This window comes from Asterias rubens, chromosome 13 (assembly GCF_902459465.1).
Source record: "Asterias rubens chromosome 13, eAstRub1.3, whole genome shotgun sequence".
Taxonomy (NCBI): Eukaryota; Metazoa; Echinodermata; class Asteroidea; order Forcipulatida; family Asteriidae; genus Asterias; species Asterias rubens.
This window is the reverse complement of record NC_047074.1, coordinates 588,890-607,851: the sequence shown is the minus strand read 5'-3', so window position 1 is coordinate 607,851 and position 18,962 is coordinate 588,890. Positions and strand designations below refer to the sequence as shown.

At 40.1% G+C, this 18,962-nt stretch overlaps 1 protein-coding gene across 2 annotated transcripts in view; it reads left to right on the top strand.

Moving 5' to 3' along the window:
- The window catches only part of LOC117298795 (probable ubiquitin carboxyl-terminal hydrolase FAF-X), a 44,008-nt gene that overhangs the window by 11,385 nt on the left and 13,661 nt on the right, over positions 1-18,962 (top strand). For both annotated transcript variants that reach the window (XM_033782125.1, XM_033782124.1), the window contains exons 18-44: positions 829-979; positions 1,149-1,236; positions 3,919-4,042; positions 4,218-4,321; positions 4,439-4,649; positions 5,127-5,338; positions 5,775-5,903; positions 7,300-7,411; positions 7,600-7,737; positions 9,180-9,300; positions 9,465-9,595; positions 9,862-9,924; positions 10,178-10,269; positions 10,739-10,988; positions 11,087-11,212; positions 11,569-11,841; positions 12,371-12,517; positions 13,784-13,930; positions 14,315-14,525; positions 14,992-15,113; positions 15,537-15,638; positions 15,954-16,138; positions 16,940-17,113; positions 17,579-17,720; positions 18,059-18,144; positions 18,386-18,477; positions 18,763-18,904. In XM_033782125.1, coding sequence (XP_033638016.1) covers positions 829-979; positions 1,149-1,236; positions 3,919-4,042; positions 4,218-4,321; positions 4,439-4,649; positions 5,127-5,338; positions 5,775-5,903; positions 7,300-7,411; positions 7,600-7,737; positions 9,180-9,300; positions 9,465-9,595; positions 9,862-9,924; positions 10,178-10,269; positions 10,739-10,988; positions 11,087-11,212; positions 11,569-11,841; positions 12,371-12,517; positions 13,784-13,930; positions 14,315-14,525; positions 14,992-15,113; positions 15,537-15,638; positions 15,954-16,138; positions 16,940-17,113; positions 17,579-17,720; positions 18,059-18,144; positions 18,386-18,477; positions 18,763-18,904 — 3,875 coding nt within the window. The remainder of the gene's footprint in view (positions 1-828; positions 980-1,148; positions 1,237-3,918; positions 4,043-4,217; positions 4,322-4,438; positions 4,650-5,126; positions 5,339-5,774; positions 5,904-7,299; positions 7,412-7,599; positions 7,738-9,179; positions 9,301-9,464; positions 9,596-9,861; positions 9,925-10,177; positions 10,270-10,738; positions 10,989-11,086; positions 11,213-11,568; positions 11,842-12,370; positions 12,518-13,783; positions 13,931-14,314; positions 14,526-14,991; positions 15,114-15,536; positions 15,639-15,953; positions 16,139-16,939; positions 17,114-17,578; positions 17,721-18,058; positions 18,145-18,385; positions 18,478-18,762; positions 18,905-18,962) is intronic.

Below are 18,962 nucleotides of genomic sequence, written 5' to 3'. Positions count from 1 at the left end.
CATCTCATTGTATGGTGGTTGTTTTATTCAAGTTGGTATTTGAAATTGATATTTTGGAAGTTTTGTGATGGGTTTGATTTCACAAAGTTGCCTGGTTTTTTTTTCCAAGTCTTAGGATGAACCATAAAATTGTCAAGCTTTTTGTCTATCATTTAACGCTTTGTGTAGGTTGGAGTGTTAAAACCTTTCAATGTTAATGTAACAAACTTACCTTAATCATGTTTTATAAGAAGTTCCAGGTTTGCTTTTATTTCTTGTTTTTGGGTAGTTTTTAATAGGGTTGGAGTTTTGTTTTTTTGGGAATGTGAAATGCATCCATTTGACTCTGTAGCACATTGAATGAAACAATAGTTAACCAAGTTGTGTTGAATAGCTTTTTAGAAATTTGCCATTAGTTGCAATGGTAGTTGTTTTTTAATCTTGTGGACTTTCTACAGGAATCTTAAAGCTCATACATTGGTGTAGGATGTGGAAAGTTATTTTTGATGGTGACACATTTTGACATTAGAACTCAATATTGCATATACTTTCATGCTTTTTGCAATAAGTTTATCATAATATTATCAAGTAATGTCGAAAAACTGGAAATTGTCCCCAGAACAAAGATATTATAACTCTAGCTCAGGTGGTAGAGCACGTGTTAATCCAGATGTCACTGGTTCAAACCCTGCTCTTGTCAATTTTCCTTTGTTCAACCAAAAATTTGAATTTATAAAAGATTTGTGATCCTTTCATCTTTTGTCAATCTAAGGGATACCTATAAGTTATACCAAGCATCTTTGTTTAATAACATTGTTTTAATTGTTTTCTTGCAACTTGTTATTCCAGGCACCCCAGAACTACACCCACGCCCAGCGCTGTCCTCATGTTCAATATCGTCATGACGTCATCAACATGCTACAGCAGAAACACTCCCTCGTCACCTTAGTAGCTGAGAACTTATCCAGTTATATGAACCATGCCAGGCAGATCGCTAAAGGTAATATAACAATAAAGGATGAGAGACTGTGCTTGGTAGTACACCTCTTTTAATGGGAGTGACACCCCCTGAATCCACCACTGATAGAAGTCATTTATTTATTGTTATTTTACAATGTTTTTTTCCCCGATTGTTTACTTTACGTACGGTGTGTTTGTTCTGCCTTCAGAAAACCCAGAGGTTGACCCCCATGATGTATCAACAGACAGCCGGTACAGCCACGTTCAACAAGTGCAAGAGAGACTTAATTATCTAAGGTAGGCAGGCATGGCATTTAATCTTTGAGAGGGCAAGGCCATTTTTATTTTGCAAATCACACTTCCATTGGAAAATCTTTAAGTCTATTGCAAAACTTTTGAAGGGGGGCACTAAGGTCATGACAACATGCAACATGCTTAAGCACAACAAATTAACATGCGTTTAACAATTTTACTTACTTGAAAAGGGTTACCGTAATTTTCAGATTATAAATCGCGCGGCGTATAAACCGCACTTCCTCAAAATATACAAAAAAATATTTAGGTGTCGGCAGATATGCCGCGCGGCGTATAAACCGCGATCAAAATAAAAAAAAAAAACATGAAAAACTAACCTCAAAACACGGAAGTGAAGTACGCAAACCTGCCACGTTACGGGTGATTTTTTTATCTCACACTATCAGTCCTGAGTTATATTTTTTTTCCATCAACAACCCTTTTCAAGAATTTGCGATTTGATGATCGGTTGTGTTGACCATATGTTTTGTGAACTTCTTTGGCAACAAACTGTCCGTGAATCAAAGATCAGTCGACAATGCAAAGTTGAACTTTGCCCTGCATCGCATCGCCCTCTGTTGACAAAAGTTGGACTGGGCCCGGGCCTCAAAGCGTGGGTCAGACGTTCAAGCTCCCCGTTGTACAATGGGCAGCCGCTCTACACGATCCGTCCGAAGTCTAGCCAAGATTTTATGAATGGAACTATCACCGGCCAATCAACAACGGCCAATCATCAAACGGCCAATCACCACATGCGTGAACACATAGGGGCCGTGCTTGTTTGCGGTCCTCTTTGTGACGATGTGCAGTGACAGGCGGGCGGCACATCAGTCAGTCTTGTATAGTTGCCGCAACGTGGGAGTTGCGTCGTAATTAAAGTGGAAATGTATTGAAGTTTACACTATTGATCGTAATTGAAATGATCTATTAGAGGATAGCATTATTTCTGTAAACTGGCAGCACCCCCTTTGCGGGACCACATAATTGTTTGTGTTGGATAATTATTGATGAAAGTTACAACTGAAAATACCTTTATTATTGTGATACTGAAAAAATCCAATAACAATTTTAAAAATTGACAAAGTTAAATCCTACTTTATTTGTAGGTAAGTGAGTTTGTGTTGCAATAAAAACTAACTTCAGACAGTGCGTGGACCATCGTTTTAACATAGGATTCGTCTGCAGAAGCAGTGAGTGATAAAGAAACAGTGCGAAGATTTATATTCAAGGAATCCTTTGCCTTCCGTTTTGTTTAAATAGAAAATAGACAACACCAAAACCAAACAGTCCTTTTCAGGGCTACCACAACACAAACGAGAGTATTGTCTATGACTGTTGTTTCTGTTTACAATGTATATAGGAACATTTTTTAAACATGCAAAATTCCTTTACAAAATATAAAAGAAATAATAATGGGGACCGCTGAAGTTTTTCCCTCACTTTTATTGTATAGCGGTGGTAATGAAACAAAATGCGCTACCTTATTGTTTGCGTAATCACAAGGACAGGGGATTCACTTTTATTAAACATCGGAGTAGACGGGAAATAAGGTTGAAATGGGTCTTTCAATAAGGGAATTAAAGAAAAGTGGTTTTCCGGTGTTTCTCCCTCACTTTTATTGTAGTCCCACAACGAGGATCCACAACAGATATTGCAACGACGGACGGGCGGACGGACGTAGCGTGTGTGTAGTAATGTATCCTGCAGCGTGCACATTAAGCACATGTACACACATGCGAGTTCGTAAAGCTAGCAGATGTTGGTGGCACAACAGATGTTGGTGGCACCGTATTGAGCGATGTTCGCCGACGGGTTGCACTACGCCCTCGCACTTGCGCCGCCTGGAAATAAAATTCCCAATGTTACTGGACAATCAGGGCAAGTTGAACACGTTTTGTTTGATCCCCCGGGGCGGCATAGTTCTTTGCGTACGTCCATTCACCATTCTGCTGTTGCGTTGTGCTGGTTGAGCTGAAGAAACCGCTGGCTGACACGAGTGTAGCCTGGATGTCTGACGTCAGTATATAAAGATCGTGGGATAAATAGACAGGGGACAAGTCTAATTCGCTGAGACACGAGTATAGCTTGAATGTCTGACGTCAGCATGTAGAGATCGCTAGGATAAATAGACGGGCACCAGTCTAGTCTAACCCGAGTTGCGCTGAGAGGGGGAGCTGAGGGCGGTTGATCCGAATACAATTGTGGTGGGATTTTCAACAGGATTTTGTCATCACACAGGCAGGTTTTTGTTCTCGTTTAAGAAAAAAAATAAATTATTTAGAATATTTTACAAACGATCTTTCTTTTAAAAAATGCCGTTTTTTCTCTTAAATATTTATACGTCGGCTTACAAGCCACCCGGAGAATAAACCGCAGGAGTTCAAAAAAATGTCAAAATCAACATATAAACCGCGGTTTATAATCCGAAAATTACGGTACTAGCTTTAAAAGTATCATATTACCTGCACAGTTTGTGACTGGTTCCCTGCTTAGGTTTGCTTACATTTTAAAGCAAAATTTTCTGCTTTAAGAAATTTTATGAAATTGAGCCCCGGCATGGGTAGGACGCACATACACATCAATAAATATCGCTACTTGAAATTAACAGATGTAGTGTGTCCCTCCCTAAGAGAAATTGCACGTCTCAAGGTTGACGAGGTAATTTTTGAGTAATTTCTTTTACAGGTTCCTTCTGAAAGATGGTCAGCTGTGGCTGTGTGCCCCTCAGGCTAAACAGATCTGGAATTGCTTAGCTGAAAACTCTGTCTACGTCAGCGACAGGGAAGCGTGTTTCAAATGGTTCTCTAATGTAAGCTTTCTTTTCAAATGTTTTTAAAAAAAAATTTAATATATTTTTTTTAGTACCTTAAACATAGATATTGCTTATAGACCCTTCAAAATCCACACTGCCATTCTTTCATTATTTTGACTTGTAAAATCTTATTAAATTAGCCTTTTTTCTTTTACTTCTAATTTCTTTGTAGTTGATGGGTGAGGAGCCTGACCTTGATCCTGAGATCAACAAAGATTTCTTTGAGAATAACATCCTTCAACTGGAGCCTTCTCTACTAACGGAAAATGGCATCATGTAAGAAACTTCAGTTGTTTTAAAATATATTGTGTCGATTATGAAAGTTATTGTGTCCTGTTTGCAGGTGTTTTGATCGTTTCTTCAATGTTGGTAACCCTTGTGTCCTGTTTGCAGGTGTTTTGATCGTTTCTTCAAAGCGGTGAATTCCAAGGAGGGTAAACTGGTTGCTAAGAGACGTAACTACCTGATGGACGACCTAGAGCTGATTGGTCAAGACTACCTTTGGAGAGTCGTCCTCTGTGCATCCGATGAGATCGCTAATAGAGCCATTGATTTGTTGAAGGAGATCAACACCAATCTAGGACCAAGGTTACAAGGTGCTCAGGTACGTCAAGTTACCCGCTGACTCTTAGTTTTTATTTCAGCAATTTAATAGGGAGACCACTAATGTAAGGCTAGATAGCTCAGTAGGTAGAGCACCGGCACAATAATCTGGAGGTCATTGGTTCAAAAACCGTTCAATTCAATTTTTCTTTGTTCAAACCCGATTTAATAGATCAATTAATCAATCAAAAAGAAATTTATAAAGCGCCAAACCTTACAGTTTGCTCCAAGGCGCTGATGTCAAAGTTACATCCGGATAAAGAATTCTCTTGGGTTTTCCTCCCACATCTTAGAATTAATCTTCCTTCATTGTCTTCCTCCCACATCTTAGAATTAATCTTCCTTCATTGTCTTCTTTCCATTGGGTTCTTGGCCAGCACAACAATTAAGTTCCCTTTTTTGAGAGTCCTTGCTTCACAACCAAAATAAATTAAACAAAATGAAAATTAAATAATTAACTTTGTAATCTACCCCCTAGGTTGACATCCATGAGGATTTCATCCAGTCCTGTATGGATCGTCTGAAAGCGATGTATGATACTCTCCGTATCCTTCAAGAAGATAAAGATGGAAATGATAAGGTGCAGCAGGAGGCGGTGAGGATGACTCGAGTCTTGACGGTACTCAGAGAGTACATCAGTGAATATGATTCGGAGTATACTGAGGAGAGAACTATCCTGCCAATGGCCAGGTATGTCAAGTTGTTTTTTTATACGATCTTCCCGTCAGTGTGGAGCTTAAAGGCAGGATAAACTTTTGGTAATTGTCAAAGACCTGTATTCTCACTTGGTGTATCCCAACACAGGTATGCAATAACAAATCTGTGAAAATTTGGGCAAAATTGGTCATGGAAGTTGCAAGATTTGCTATGGTGTGTTTTTAGGTCTCGTGCGCTTAGTTAGATGTACACCATCTTTACATGTATTTTTAACTCGGAAAATGGTAGACCATCAGCAGATAAAAGCTGCGATCTATGTCCTCGCAAGCAGTTGATAGGTCATATCTTGAGGTGTTTGCGGCTGCTGTCATCATGACATTCTGTATCATCTCAAAGAAGTTGACTCTTAGCTGAATGATCTTATCTCTTTAAGACACTATTTCACCTTGATTGTTTTATTTCTTGACAGAGCTCATCGAGGCAAACATGTGACGCTACTTGTGCGATTCCCAAACCAAGGACGTCAGGGTGACGATATTGATATATGGTCACATACCAATGAATCTTTAGCATCAGTAAGAAGGCAGATACTGCTCAGGTAACTAATCAGTTTCTTTCATTTCAATGAGTCAATATTTGGATACATCAACAACAAAAACCAGGAATACTCTTATTATGTCAAAGATGAGTCAAACAGAGTTCATCCTCGTTCATCTTCACTATCATCAGTTCATCCGTTCATCTTCACTATCATACTCTTGACATGTCAAAGATGAGTCAAACAGAGTTCATCCCCGTTCATCTTCACTATCATCAGTTCATCCGTTCATCTTCACTATCATACTCTTGACATGTCAAAGATGAGTCAAACAGAGTTCATCCTCGTTCATCTACACTATCATCAGTTCATCCTCGTTCATCTTCACTATCATCAGTTCATCCCCGTTCATCTTCACTATCATCAGTTCATCCGTTCATCTACACTATCATACTCTTGACATGTCAAAGATGAGTCAAACAGAGTTCATCCCCGTTCATCTTCACTATCATCAGTTCATCCGTTCATCTACACTATCATACTCTTGACATGTCAAAGATGAGTCAAACAGAGTTCATCCTCGTTCATCTTCACTATCATCAGTTCATCCCCGTTCATCTTCACTATCATCAGTTCATCCGTTCATCTTCACTATCATACTCTTGACGTGTCAAAGATGAGTCAAACAGAGTTCATCCTCGTTCATCTTCACTATCATCAGTTCATCCCCGTTCATCTTCACTATCATCAGTTCATCCGTTCATCTTCACTATCATACTCTTGACGTGTCAAAGATGAGTCAAACAGAGTTCATCCCCGTTCATCTTCACTATCATCAGTTCATCCGTTCATCTACACTATCATACTCTTGACATGTCAAAGATGAGTCAAACAGAGTTCATCCCCGTTCATCTTCACTATCATACTCTTGACATGTCAAAGATGAGTCAAACAGAGTTCATCCTCGTTCATCTTCACTATCATCAGTTCATCCTCGTTCATCTTCACTATCATACTCTTGACATGTCAAAGATGAGTCAAACAGAGTTCATCCCCGTTCATCTTCACTATCATACTCTTGACATGTCAAACATGAGTCAAACAGAGTTCATCCTCGTTCATCTTCACTATCATCAGTTCATCCTCGTTCATCTTCACTATCATCAGCTACCAGACACCTTTTCTCTTCTTCTGCTGCTCATTTCCAGCTTTCCCCTTGGCCTGCTTTTTCAATGACACGCTTTGGTGATCGTGCTTTCTCAGTCATAGCTCCAACACTTTGGAACAAGCTTTCCACCCACATTTAAGCGCCACCTTCATTCAACACTTTTTACACTTTTAAAGGGTTTTATTAATCTGAATAGTCTGGTAGTAGCGCTTAGAAACATAAGTCCTCTATACATTTTGTAATTATAATTACTACTAATATTAGCCCTTGATTTATTTTATCATGCAGAGTCAAGGCTAATACGACGACAACTCGAGTTGATCTTTATGTGAACGGTGAGCTCCTAGACCCAACGGAAGATCGGAGGCTAGTCGGAAAAATTCCTCTCAGAGACAAAACGGTAAGTCTATTACATTATTCAGCTCTGGCAGCCAAGTCGTTAGGTGTGTTGGTTCCAAACCTGGGCTCAGATTCATAGAGCTACAGAAAGTTTCTGCTAGGCAAATAATAGCAAGATACCAATCACAAAAAATACTTTGTTTGTTTACATTTAGTAAATATTACTCTGCTTTTGTCATTGTTACACAGCTGATTACAGCCAAGTTATGCCCCGTGGGTACCAACATGCCTTCATCACCAGACAGCTCATCAGATTCCTCCACTGGTTCCCCGCATCATCCTTCTGAAGGACCCAATGTAGAAGCCGAGAAAAGTCTACCGGGAGTGGTAAGCCACCGCAAAAACATAAATTTAATTTTCATTTATTCATTCAGGTTGTGTAGCCAAGGACTCTCAGAAAAGTGTATCACTTTACTAGCCAAGAACCCCACGGAGAGAAGATAAGGAAGGAAGTTTCAGTTTTAGATGTGGGAGAGAAACCTCAGAGAATTAATCCAGGGTAAACCCAGTTTCCCTGGTGAGATTTGTAACGGGGGTCCTACAGATGGTGACCTCAGAGAATTAATCCAGGGTAAACCCAGTTTCCCCAGTGAGATTTGTAACGGGGGTCCTACAGATGGTGACCTCAGAGAATTAATCCAGGGTAAACCCAGTTTCCCCAGTGAGATTTGTAACGGGGGTCCTACAGATGGTGACCTCAGAGAATTAATCCAGGGTAAACCCAGTTTCCCCGGTGAGATTTGTAACGGGGGTCCTACAGATGGTGACCTCAGAGAATTAATCCAGGGTAAACCCAGTTTCCCCAGTGAGATTTGTAACGGGGGTCCTACAGATGGTGACCTCAGAGAATTAATCCAGGGTAAACCCAGTTTCCCCAGTGAGATTTGTAACGGGGGTCCTACAGATGGTGACCTCAGAGAATTAATCCAGGGTAAACCCAGTTTCCCCAGTGAGATTTGTAACGGGGGTCCTACAGATGGTGACCTCAGAGAATTAATCCAGGGTAAACCCAGTTTCCCTGGTGAGATTTGTAACGGGGGTCCTACAGATGGTGACCTCAGAGAATTAATCCAGGGTAAACCCAGTTTCCCCAGTGAGATTTGTAACGGGGGTCCTACAGATGGTGACCTCAGAGAATTAATCCAGGGTAAACCCAGTTTCCCTGGTGAGATTTGTAACGGGGGTCCTACAGATGGTGACCTCAGAGAATTAATCCAGGGTAAACCCAGTTTCCCCAGTGAGATTTGTAACGGGGGTCCTACAGATGGTGACCTCAGAGAATTAATCCAGGGTAAACCCAGTTTCCCCAGTGAGATTTGTAACGGGGGTCCTACAGATGGTGACCTCAGAGAATTAATCCAGGGTAAACCCAGTTTCCCTGGTGAGATTTGTAACGGGGGTCCTACAGATGGTGACCTCAGAGAATTAATCCAAAACCCAGTTTCCCTGGTGAGATTTGTAACGGGGGTCCTACAGATGGTGACCTCAGAGAATTAATCCAGGGTAAACCCAGTTTCCCTGGTGAGATTTGTAACGGGGGTCCTACAGATGGTGTTCATTTTGACAAAATGGTGGACAGTATGTGCGCAGAAGTGTGATGCGTGTTATGTAAGAGGTTAATTAACTCAGTGAATGACCTTCAATGATGAGGTCAAGGGAGGTCACAATTTGTTGTGACCCTTGATGGAGTCTTGCTGAGGGAGATTTGCCAAAACACTTTGTGATTCAACATAATTCTAAAGTTTTGATTAATTCTTGTGATATTTCAGCTAATGTCAACCCAGCATAAGTACGCAGATTTCATCTTTCATCTTGCTGATATGGGATGTTCATTGGAGATCAATCCACTTAGAGACGGTGCAAGAGCTCTCCTCAAAATCATCCCATCTGGTAAATAATAATAATATCAAAATCGTATATAGCGCACTATCTACCAACAAGGTTCTCATGTTTTCTTTAATCTTTATAAATCAATTTGATTAATATTGATTGATTGAACATTGATCATGGTTGACTATTTATTGATTATTGAATATTGATTGTTTTATTTACAGATACAGCAACTGTGGATATGTTGAATGAAGTGTGTAAGCACAATTCAAAACTCGGTGAACAATCCTCATCTCCATCTTTAGAATCTCTGTTCTTTGGCTCCTCGCAATCACAAGTACTCTACCATCTAGAGGTAAGATTAATTCCCTGCACTATGTATTGACAACAATTATTCTTGATCCATTAAATTACTTTTTGAACCTTTAAAATTAGCTTTATTAACCACAAACTTATAAAGTGTCAATTGTGTTGATTTCCTTTGTTTGGGATTTTTCTTTTCAGAAAATAGATATAGCTGTTGCAAACTGCTTTCCTATCAAAAGGACCTCTGGTTTAAAAGCAAAATAAAGTTAGTGGCCTGACGTTTTGACTAAACAAAACTTCTTCTTTTTTGATCAGGTGGTGTATTCCTTATTGATGCCTGCTCACATGCCACATGGAGAGTCTGCCTTTGAATTCCAGGTAAAAACATCAAGATTTAGTTTCTACTTAAGCAGGATATATTACTGAACTATATTTATCAAGAGAGACCAATCTTTCTAGTTATGAAAAGTGATTAATGCTTGTCTGCGATATTATAAATACCATGCTCTGTTTCGTAATAAAAGATTACCCACGATTGCATTTGTACCACTATGATGATAGAACGAGGTGAGGACCGTGCTTAGATTAATCACAAATTGATATTTTGTAACTGTTTATACTTTGTTTGCAGTATAACTTCTTGAAGAGCGGTGGTGTTATGTGCGTTATGAGTATGCTCACCAAGAACAACTTCCTTCCCAACGCAGACACGGACACAAGAAGGTACTTATCATATTCCTATTAATTGTACTTGATAAATATATAATATCTTGCCTGCCGGGTAAGGCCTTGGAAGAATTGTTTTCATTTAATTTATTCTGGTTGTGAAGGTAAGGACTGTCCGAAAAGCAAACTTAATCACTGTACTAGCCAAGAGCCCCATAAAGAGAAGACATGGAAGGAATGTTCAGTTTTAGATGTGAGAGAACCCTAGAGAATTATTCTAGGGAAAACCCATGCAGTCCCGAGGGACTGAAAACCCAATCCATGTAGTGCCCCCAGTGTGATTCGAACCCGTGTCCCAGAAGTGAAAGATGAGGAAGGTACCACTACACGTCAACCTGACAACCCTATACAAGTAGACATGGTTTATAAATTAATAAGTTTAAAGAAAGAAACTGATGGATGTAAAAGACTTTCAAGTTCTTGTAGAAGAAAGTAACAATATTTTGTTGTCTCCTACTCTTGTCAGACTGTCCCTCCAAGTTGTCTTGAAGATTGCTAAGCTGATGTTAACTACGGTGGGTTACGCTAAGATCGCCTTCGTTGCCGAGGCTTGTCAGCCAGACTCTGGATCCCAATCTCCACAGCTTCAGGTGTCTGCAAGCACTCACAACCAGGCAGTGGTGTTGCAGCATGCACTGCAGCATATACCTAATCCTAACGCTGAATGTGTGCTAAGGAACGTTGCTGTTAGGCTAGGGAGACATGCAGCTGAAGGGGTGAGTAAAAGGAACCAATATTTTTTGAACTGTCGGCCATTTCTGGTGGTGAATCTTGAACTATAACCTTGAAATTCGTCTTAATTTTTTTGTTTTAGGCAAAGATAGACACGCCAGATCTAAGTGTGGTCAAAGCAGTGCAGAAGATAGCCTGGTCAGCCGGTTGTGGATGTCTGCATCTATTACATGGCTCCAATGAAGAGGTTCACAAAGGCTATGAAAAGGTATTTTGAGATTTTCTTACTAGATGATTAGTATGAGAAAATAGAATCATCTGTTGCAAACTGCTTACCAACCAAAAGGACCTACGGTATAAATGCAAAAAGTAGTAAATGGCCTGACGCTTCGACCAGCAGAGTCTTTCTCAAAGGCTAAAGAAAGACTTTGCTCGGATCAAAACATCAGGCCATTAAATATTTGTTGTGGAAGATTATTTGTAACTTTGTAAGAACAGTTCAGAATTTCAATGGGTTCAACAAATAAACACATTGTGAAAGTAATTCACATTTGTCTTATAGATCCTGTTCTTACCAAATAAATTTATTAATATTACAATATCTTCTATTTCTCATAAACCCAGGATAACGCTAGAATTCCAGAGAGTGAAGACGTTGCATTATGTCGTGAAGCCCTAGAGGTACTCTCCGTCTGTCTAGCCTTGTGTCCAGCCGCTCTAGAAGCCCTCAACAAGGATAAACCTTGGCAATGTTTTATTATCGACCTCCTTCTACTGTCTAAGAGTCGACCCATCAGGATATCTGCTATGGATCAGTTTCTCTTGATGGCAACCAAGTGCTCCAACGGACATAAACCGCTGTTTTTCTTCATCACGCTCAGCTTTACTGTTCTTCCGGTAAGAATCTTGATTTATAATAAGTATTTAATCGATGTTAATAATGATAATAATAATAACTAGTTCTTATATAGCAGTTTATGATAAGTGTATGAATGCGCTTTACATTATGGGCCAATAACATTCCTTTAATCTTTCTCAGCTCCCTGAGGAGTATACAGCCCTAGGCTGTCCTGGCACTCCCAAAAAAATTTCTCTCACAATATCAGCCTCTACCCTCGCAGGTACCCATTTATACCCCTGGGTGAAGAGAAGCAATTATAGTAAAGCATCTTGCTCAAGAACAAAAGTGTCATGATTGGGATTCAAACCCCCACTCCGATAACTTAACCACTAGAACTTGAATTTGACGCTCTAAACCACTCGACCATCACACCCTATAGTTTTAGAGTCCACTTTTTTTGCATGAGTGTTTCTGGTTACATAATTTTGCTGAAAATCTTATTTCATTACTTAGAAAATCGGTTAGCCAAGCTGGGCTACTGAGCATTAAATAAAATTTTATTTCTTCATTAATTTTTGATTACAGAGTACAGCCAAGGACCATTCCAAGCATTGTTCAGAATATTTCTCTTTGCTCTGTCGTCTGCTCAACTATGCCTTCGCTACCAGCACCGCCATGTCTCAGGCTGAAATACTCCTTAATAATGAGATTGACTGGATTAAGAAGATTAGGGTAAGCTTAATCTGGATTAGTCTTTAGATTCATTCATGGATAAACCTTTTTAGTCAATGTCTAACAAGGAGCAGCAGATTAAAAGTGGTGACGGAGTACCACTGGGTGAGAGAAGCAACTAAAGTAAACCATCTCGCTGAAGGACACAAGTGTCAAGATTGTGGTTCGAACCCATGCTCCGATGACTTATTCACCATAACTTGAGTTAGGTGCCCCAGGGGGCTTGGTCATAATAATAATATGGACTTATAATGCGCACATCCGCGAAAAAACAATCAAGGCGCATAAATAATAAAAAACCCAAGGATGGCACAATAGTTCCCAACATGTGAAGAGAAAAATTTGCAAAACAAATGGGACTTCATTTCTTACTTTCTCACATTTCACTGATCAAAACGTCGAGTTGAAACCAACATTTCTTTCAAAACCACCACAACTCATTTAGAGATTGTCATTACATGGTGTTAACGCAAACCTTTCCATATATTCAAAAATGTTGTTTGACGTAGTGTGGCAGGGACCTTTTTCAGAATGGCGGGTGCAGCATTGGCAAAGGCACGCTGACCTGAGCGCGATATGTGTGAGGCTTGCACACAGTGTATTCACAATTAGTTGCTGACCGGAGCGCGATATGTGTGAGGCTTGCACACAGTGTATTCACAATTAGTTGCTGACCGGAGCGCGATATGTGTGAGTCTTGCACACAGTGTATTCACAATTAGTTGCTGACCGGAGCGCGATATGTGTGAGGCTTGCACACAGTGTATTCACAATTAGTTGCTGACCGGAGCGCGATATGTGTGAGGCTTGCACACAGTGTATTCACAATTAGTTGCTGACCGGAGCGCGATATGTGTGAGGCTTGCACACAGTGTATTCACAATTAGTTGCTGACCGGAGCGCGATATGTGTGAGGCTTGCACACAGTGTATTCACAATTAGTTGCTGACCGGAGCGCGATATGTGTGAGGCTTGCACACAGTGTATTCACAATTAGTTGCTGACCGGAGCGCGATATGTGTGAGGCTTGCACACAGTGTATTCACAATTAGTTGCTGACCGGAGCGCGATATGTGTGAGGCTTGCACACAGTGTATTCACAATTAGTTGCTGACCGGAGCGCGATATGTGTGAGGCTTGCACACAGTGTATTCACAATTAGTTGCTGACCGGAGCGCGATATGTGTGAGGCTTGCACACAGTGTATTCACAATTAGTTTGTATATCACCTAATGAGTATATCTTATAATTCCGATTCCCATCCAGGATGTTGTCTTGAGTACCGGTGAGAATTACTGCGAGGAAGGTCTTCTAGAAGGTCATCTAGGTATCTCTAAGGAACTTCTTGCCTTCATGCCGTCAGAGAAGAAATTTCAAATTGGCTCCAAGAAAGATGGATGTCAACTTATCAAGGTGAGACAGTTATCTTGAAGTTACGAGCTTAGACTAAATGTCAAGTTGATCAGCGTTCTCCTGCAACAGTGGTCCGCTGGCCAGAGGCCAATTATAACACCCGCGGACCAGTCAGAGTTCACTCCAAGTGGTCCGGCTGGCTAGTTCAGTGTTATAAAGCATCCCTATTTCATTTGAAATATTGACCAGTGAAAAATTTGGCGGACCAGTGAAATGACAAGCTAACTGGACCTATGGTATAAATGCAAAACATGGTTAATGACGTTTCGACCCTAGCAGAGTCTTCATTGAAGGCATTCAGGATACTGCATTTGTAAATAAAATAAAAAAATTCCAACCCAGCCCATAACAATTGTGTTTCCTTTCTACTTTCTTCCCTCCTAGGAGCTGATGGAAGACTTCTTATTCCCAGCTTCAAAGATAGTCGTCCAGACTCGTAAGAATGGTGCTGAGACTCCCCTGGACCCCATCAGACCAATCTGCTACACTCCGCCCACCACAAACGCAGCTTTTGACCTCTTGGTGGCGCTATGTAACAATTGTGTACCCAACCTTAAGATGGTTGCTGAGACACTCACAGATATGTACTACTCAGGTAGGAGCACTCAAACTTTACGGTTCTTACAAAAAACAGGATCTTTAACAATAATAGTGGTTTCTTATAAAGCGCCCAAATCCATCACTCAGTGAGGCTCCAACATTATTACCCCTGGTAACTGGGCCATATATTTCATTCCTTAAACCATCAATTGGAGTATACAACCTGTACTGCCAAACATGTATCGCACCCAGTTCTATGTACCCTCACAGGTTCCCATTTACTATTTCATTGCAATCATTTTCTTGAAAATGCTCACTGCTTCCTACATGTACTATAGTCTGATTTCGATTGTTTGCCTCTCAGAAAAATCAGCAAAATTTGGTATTAAAAGCCTGATTAGTCTGTAAAAGCCTTAACTATGTGTACATGTAGATCAGCCTGTGTTCTCAATAAAATTGTGCTGTCTTTTTTTACATGCAGACTTATTTTCTACTTTTCTGTCTTGACTCTCTCCTTGCAGGTACAGAGGTGCCGTTGTCGGAGTGGGAGTACCTACCCCCTGTTGGTCCAAGACCAAACAACGGCTACGTCGGATTGAAGAATGCTGGGGCAACTTGTTATATGAACTCTGTCCTGCAACAGGTAAAGGGAGTGATTGTAGGATAGATTAGGAAGGAGGTTGGGTTAGATTAAGGAGGGTTGGCTACTTGAGTAAGGAGGGTGGGCTAGATTAAGGGTGTAGGACTGGATTGAAGAATGCTGGGGCATTTTGTTTTCATGAACTCTGTCCTGCAACAGGTAAAGGGAGTCGATGTAGGCCGGATTAGTAAAGGAGGGTGGGCGGGTGGCTTAGTGAGGAGGGTTGGATAGATTGAAGGGTTTTGATTCCTTTTGAAGATCAAGTTTTTGCCCATGACATGAATTCCTACTCACTGTGAATAAAGATACATGTATGTAATATAAACTACCTGTAGAAGTTTCAGCTTCATTAGTTGTCAAGTTTTCGAGAAAGCAAATTATTGTTGTTTCTGTTCTCATTGTTTGAATGTTTTGCTATGATTGCAGCTGTACATGGTGCCAGATATCCGAATGGTTGTTCTAGCTACAGAGGGAGCAGCCACAGATGTAGATGACGACTTCTCTGGTGATGAAAAGCAGGACACAGAGGTGAGATTACACTCACTGGAAATTGAACAGCAAATTATTCACATATTAGAAACAAATGCCATTTTTTTTAATTCCAAATCCTGCTATTCTGAAAGCTGTTGAATTATTAAAAATTTACAAATTATTTTGTTCAGTACATGTGGCGTTGTATATTGCCTGGTAAGCTTATTCTGGTTAGCAAAATTGGGTTTTTTTGTGCTTGGCTGCTTTTCGTGCTGAAGCAGCTCTACGAAGTTGGGCTCTGGTGATGTTTCCTTGACTTGATGACCTACAGATGTCCTTTATAATCATTTATCAAACCTTATTTATTGACAGACTAACATTGACGTTGGCGATGCTGAGCATAGTGGTAGTCCAGAAGGGCAATCAATTCTCTCCAAACAAGAAGAACGGAAGGAATACAACCTGTGTGTCTTGAAGCAAGTACAAGCCATCTTTGGACATCTAGCTGAGAGTAAGCTCCAGTACTATATCCCTAGAGGATTCTGGAAGCATTTCAAGTAAGAGAACATCTCTCCTTCCATCTTACCTCATTGAACATCTTGACTTATGGGATGAGGAGTGTTAGATCTTTGTTTGTTTTGTTTTTATATGTAAATAAACCAATATTGAATTTGAATTTGAATTTGTTTGAAACAAATAGTTAATGGCCTGACATTTTTACCCTATCAGAGTATTTCTTGAAGTCAAATTTCCTAGATACCAGCGCTACACAAATCTGATGATCATTCTCATGACTAATTCCTGTGCTACAGTTTAGTGGTAGCTCAATAATTTTGCAAGGCCTTATCAATACCTATCTTGAATCAAAATCTTAGGGCCATGTCACATGAGGCAATTTACAGAAAACCAGTTCCAGTCAATCTCAAAGAAGATGTCAACTCACATTTCAATGTTGACTTAATTTTGTTGGGAATCGTAGGACATTGTTTGAAAAAAATTACTCATGTGCTACAAATGGGGTCTTGTGGCATGAACTTCAGTTGGTTGCCTCAAAAGTTGCTTGTAAAAGTTGCCTTGTGTAACAAGGCCCTTAGATTGTTCGAAAAATGACTGTTGTGCTGACAAAGTTGTCCTGTTGGTTGCCTTCAAGTTGCCTGTGAAAGTTGCCTTGTGTAACAAGGCTCTTAGATTGTTCTAAAAATGACTCTTGTGCTACCAAAATGGTCTTGTAGCATGCACTGCAGTTGGTTGCCTCCAAGTTGCCTGTAAAAGTTGCCTCGTGTGACAAGGTCCTTACACTCTTAGCATGTTGTCTAGACTTACCATTGGTTAATCTTCCTTTTCTTTCTGTCCTGAAGGTTATGGGGCGAGCCTGTGAATCTACGAGAGCAGCATGATGCCTTAGAGTTCTTCAACAGTCTAGTAGACAGCCTAGACGATGCCTTGAAGGCTTTCGGTGCCAACGCCGTCTTCGCTAGAGTCCTTGGTGGCTCCTTCGCTGATCAGAAAATCTGTAAAGACTGTCCTCACAGGTAAATAGTCAGTAAAATTGTTTTGATTTTAGCAACCATAAGTAATCTCAAATGCTATGTAGTCTAATGACTGTATTTCCTGAATTTAGTACTGCTGTCTCAATAGGTTTAACTCTCAATATGATTTTTTTTTTCGTAAGCGCTGATTCTATGCTTTAGTAAGCAGGCCATGAAGATCAGCCTAACTTAATAAAGCCGTTTAGCAGAAAATTATTTGGCTAAGTTCTTTTGGCTAAGTTCTTTGGTAAGCAAAGATTGAGTGGGGCACCAGTCACAACAATGCAAACTTAATGTAGTTTTGACCAGTAACCTGTTTCGGTTAAGCAATTCTTCTCTGTGCTTAGCAAGTTTTTGTGCTTACAGGCTTTGTTAAATTGGGCCCGGGTAATTTGGGTCTTAAGCAACGGATATCAGGTAATTCTTTCAAGCATACATTGAAGTTTGAAAATTTATTTTCTTATTCAGGTACTCGAGAGAGGAATCCTTCACGACTCTGAATGTAGATATTCGTAATCATCAGAATCTTATAGATTCCCTGGAACAATATGTCAAAGGGGATCTGCTAGAGGGCGCTAACGCTTACCACTGCGAGAAGTGTAACAAAAAGGTCAGTCAAAGATCAAGATGCTAATTTGCATTGAGCTGCCGAAACACAATGGCTTTTGCTGGTGTGCTGTCCTTAGCATTTTATATTTTTACTCAGTAAGTTATCTTCTGCTTAGTAAGTTATCTTCTGCTTAGTAAGTTATCTTCTGCTTAGTAAGTTATCTTTTGATAAGCAACTGTGTGAAATTTGGTTCTGGGAGGAAAATCTTTACTAAGGCATGTGCACTTTTTATTTTTCAATTTTTTTTTGAAATTGTTTATGTTGAATACTTTCTCAATCAAACCATTGTTATACTTCGTTATGGTATGAGTTTTACAATTTGTGTTTGTTTTCTTCAGGTGGATACAGTGAAGAGGTTGTGTATTAAAAAGTTACCGAGTGTCCTCGCTATCCAGCTCAAGAGATTTGACTACGACTGGGAAAGGTAAGCGTTCAGCCATTATTTCTTTGCTCTGTAAAAACAGCAAGTTTCTTATGTATTTTATCGTCCAAGTGTGCAAATTATTTTGTTAACGCGTTAAAGCAAAGGTTTCCAAGTTTGTTTGTTTAAGTTGAAGGTCAGGGTACTGTTCAATGGGGCTGTTTTGTCAGGCCTTTATTTGGATACAAACACAATTTTTGCCCAATTTTGTACTAATTTTTTTTATGTCACGTTTTTGTTTCAGAGAATGTGCAATAAAATTCAACGACTACTTTGAGTTTCCTCGGGAGTTTGATATGGATCCATACACAGTAGCTGGACTCGCTAAAATAGAAGGTAAGCAGGCATTGGGCTTGAGCGTTATGTAAAGTAGCCTACCAGGGTGTGAGTTCAAGTCCTGGATTTGACAAACTATCAGAAGTAGTTTGTACACGGTTCGCCGTTTGTGGGGACAAATTTTCCTGCTACACCGATAGTCGAGTCGAGTTACGTCCCATAGCCTTAGATTTCAAGGGTCTTTCTCAGGATCCTCGCTGTTCCAAAGAGCGCCGCCTTCTGCAACATATCTACCCTCACATTTATTATGATTATTATTATTATTATTATGTGTGTGGTTTACAGGTGAAGTAATTCATGATGAAAGAGAGAGCAGTGACGAGAATGAAGAAGAAACTCCACACAGCACGAGGTATCGTCTAGTAGGTGTAGTGGTCCACAGCGGCCAGGCCAGTGGTGGCCATTATTACTCCTACATACTGCAGAGGTAAGATCACTTAATCAACCATTAAAAGCAATGGACACTATTGGGTAATTTCTCAAAA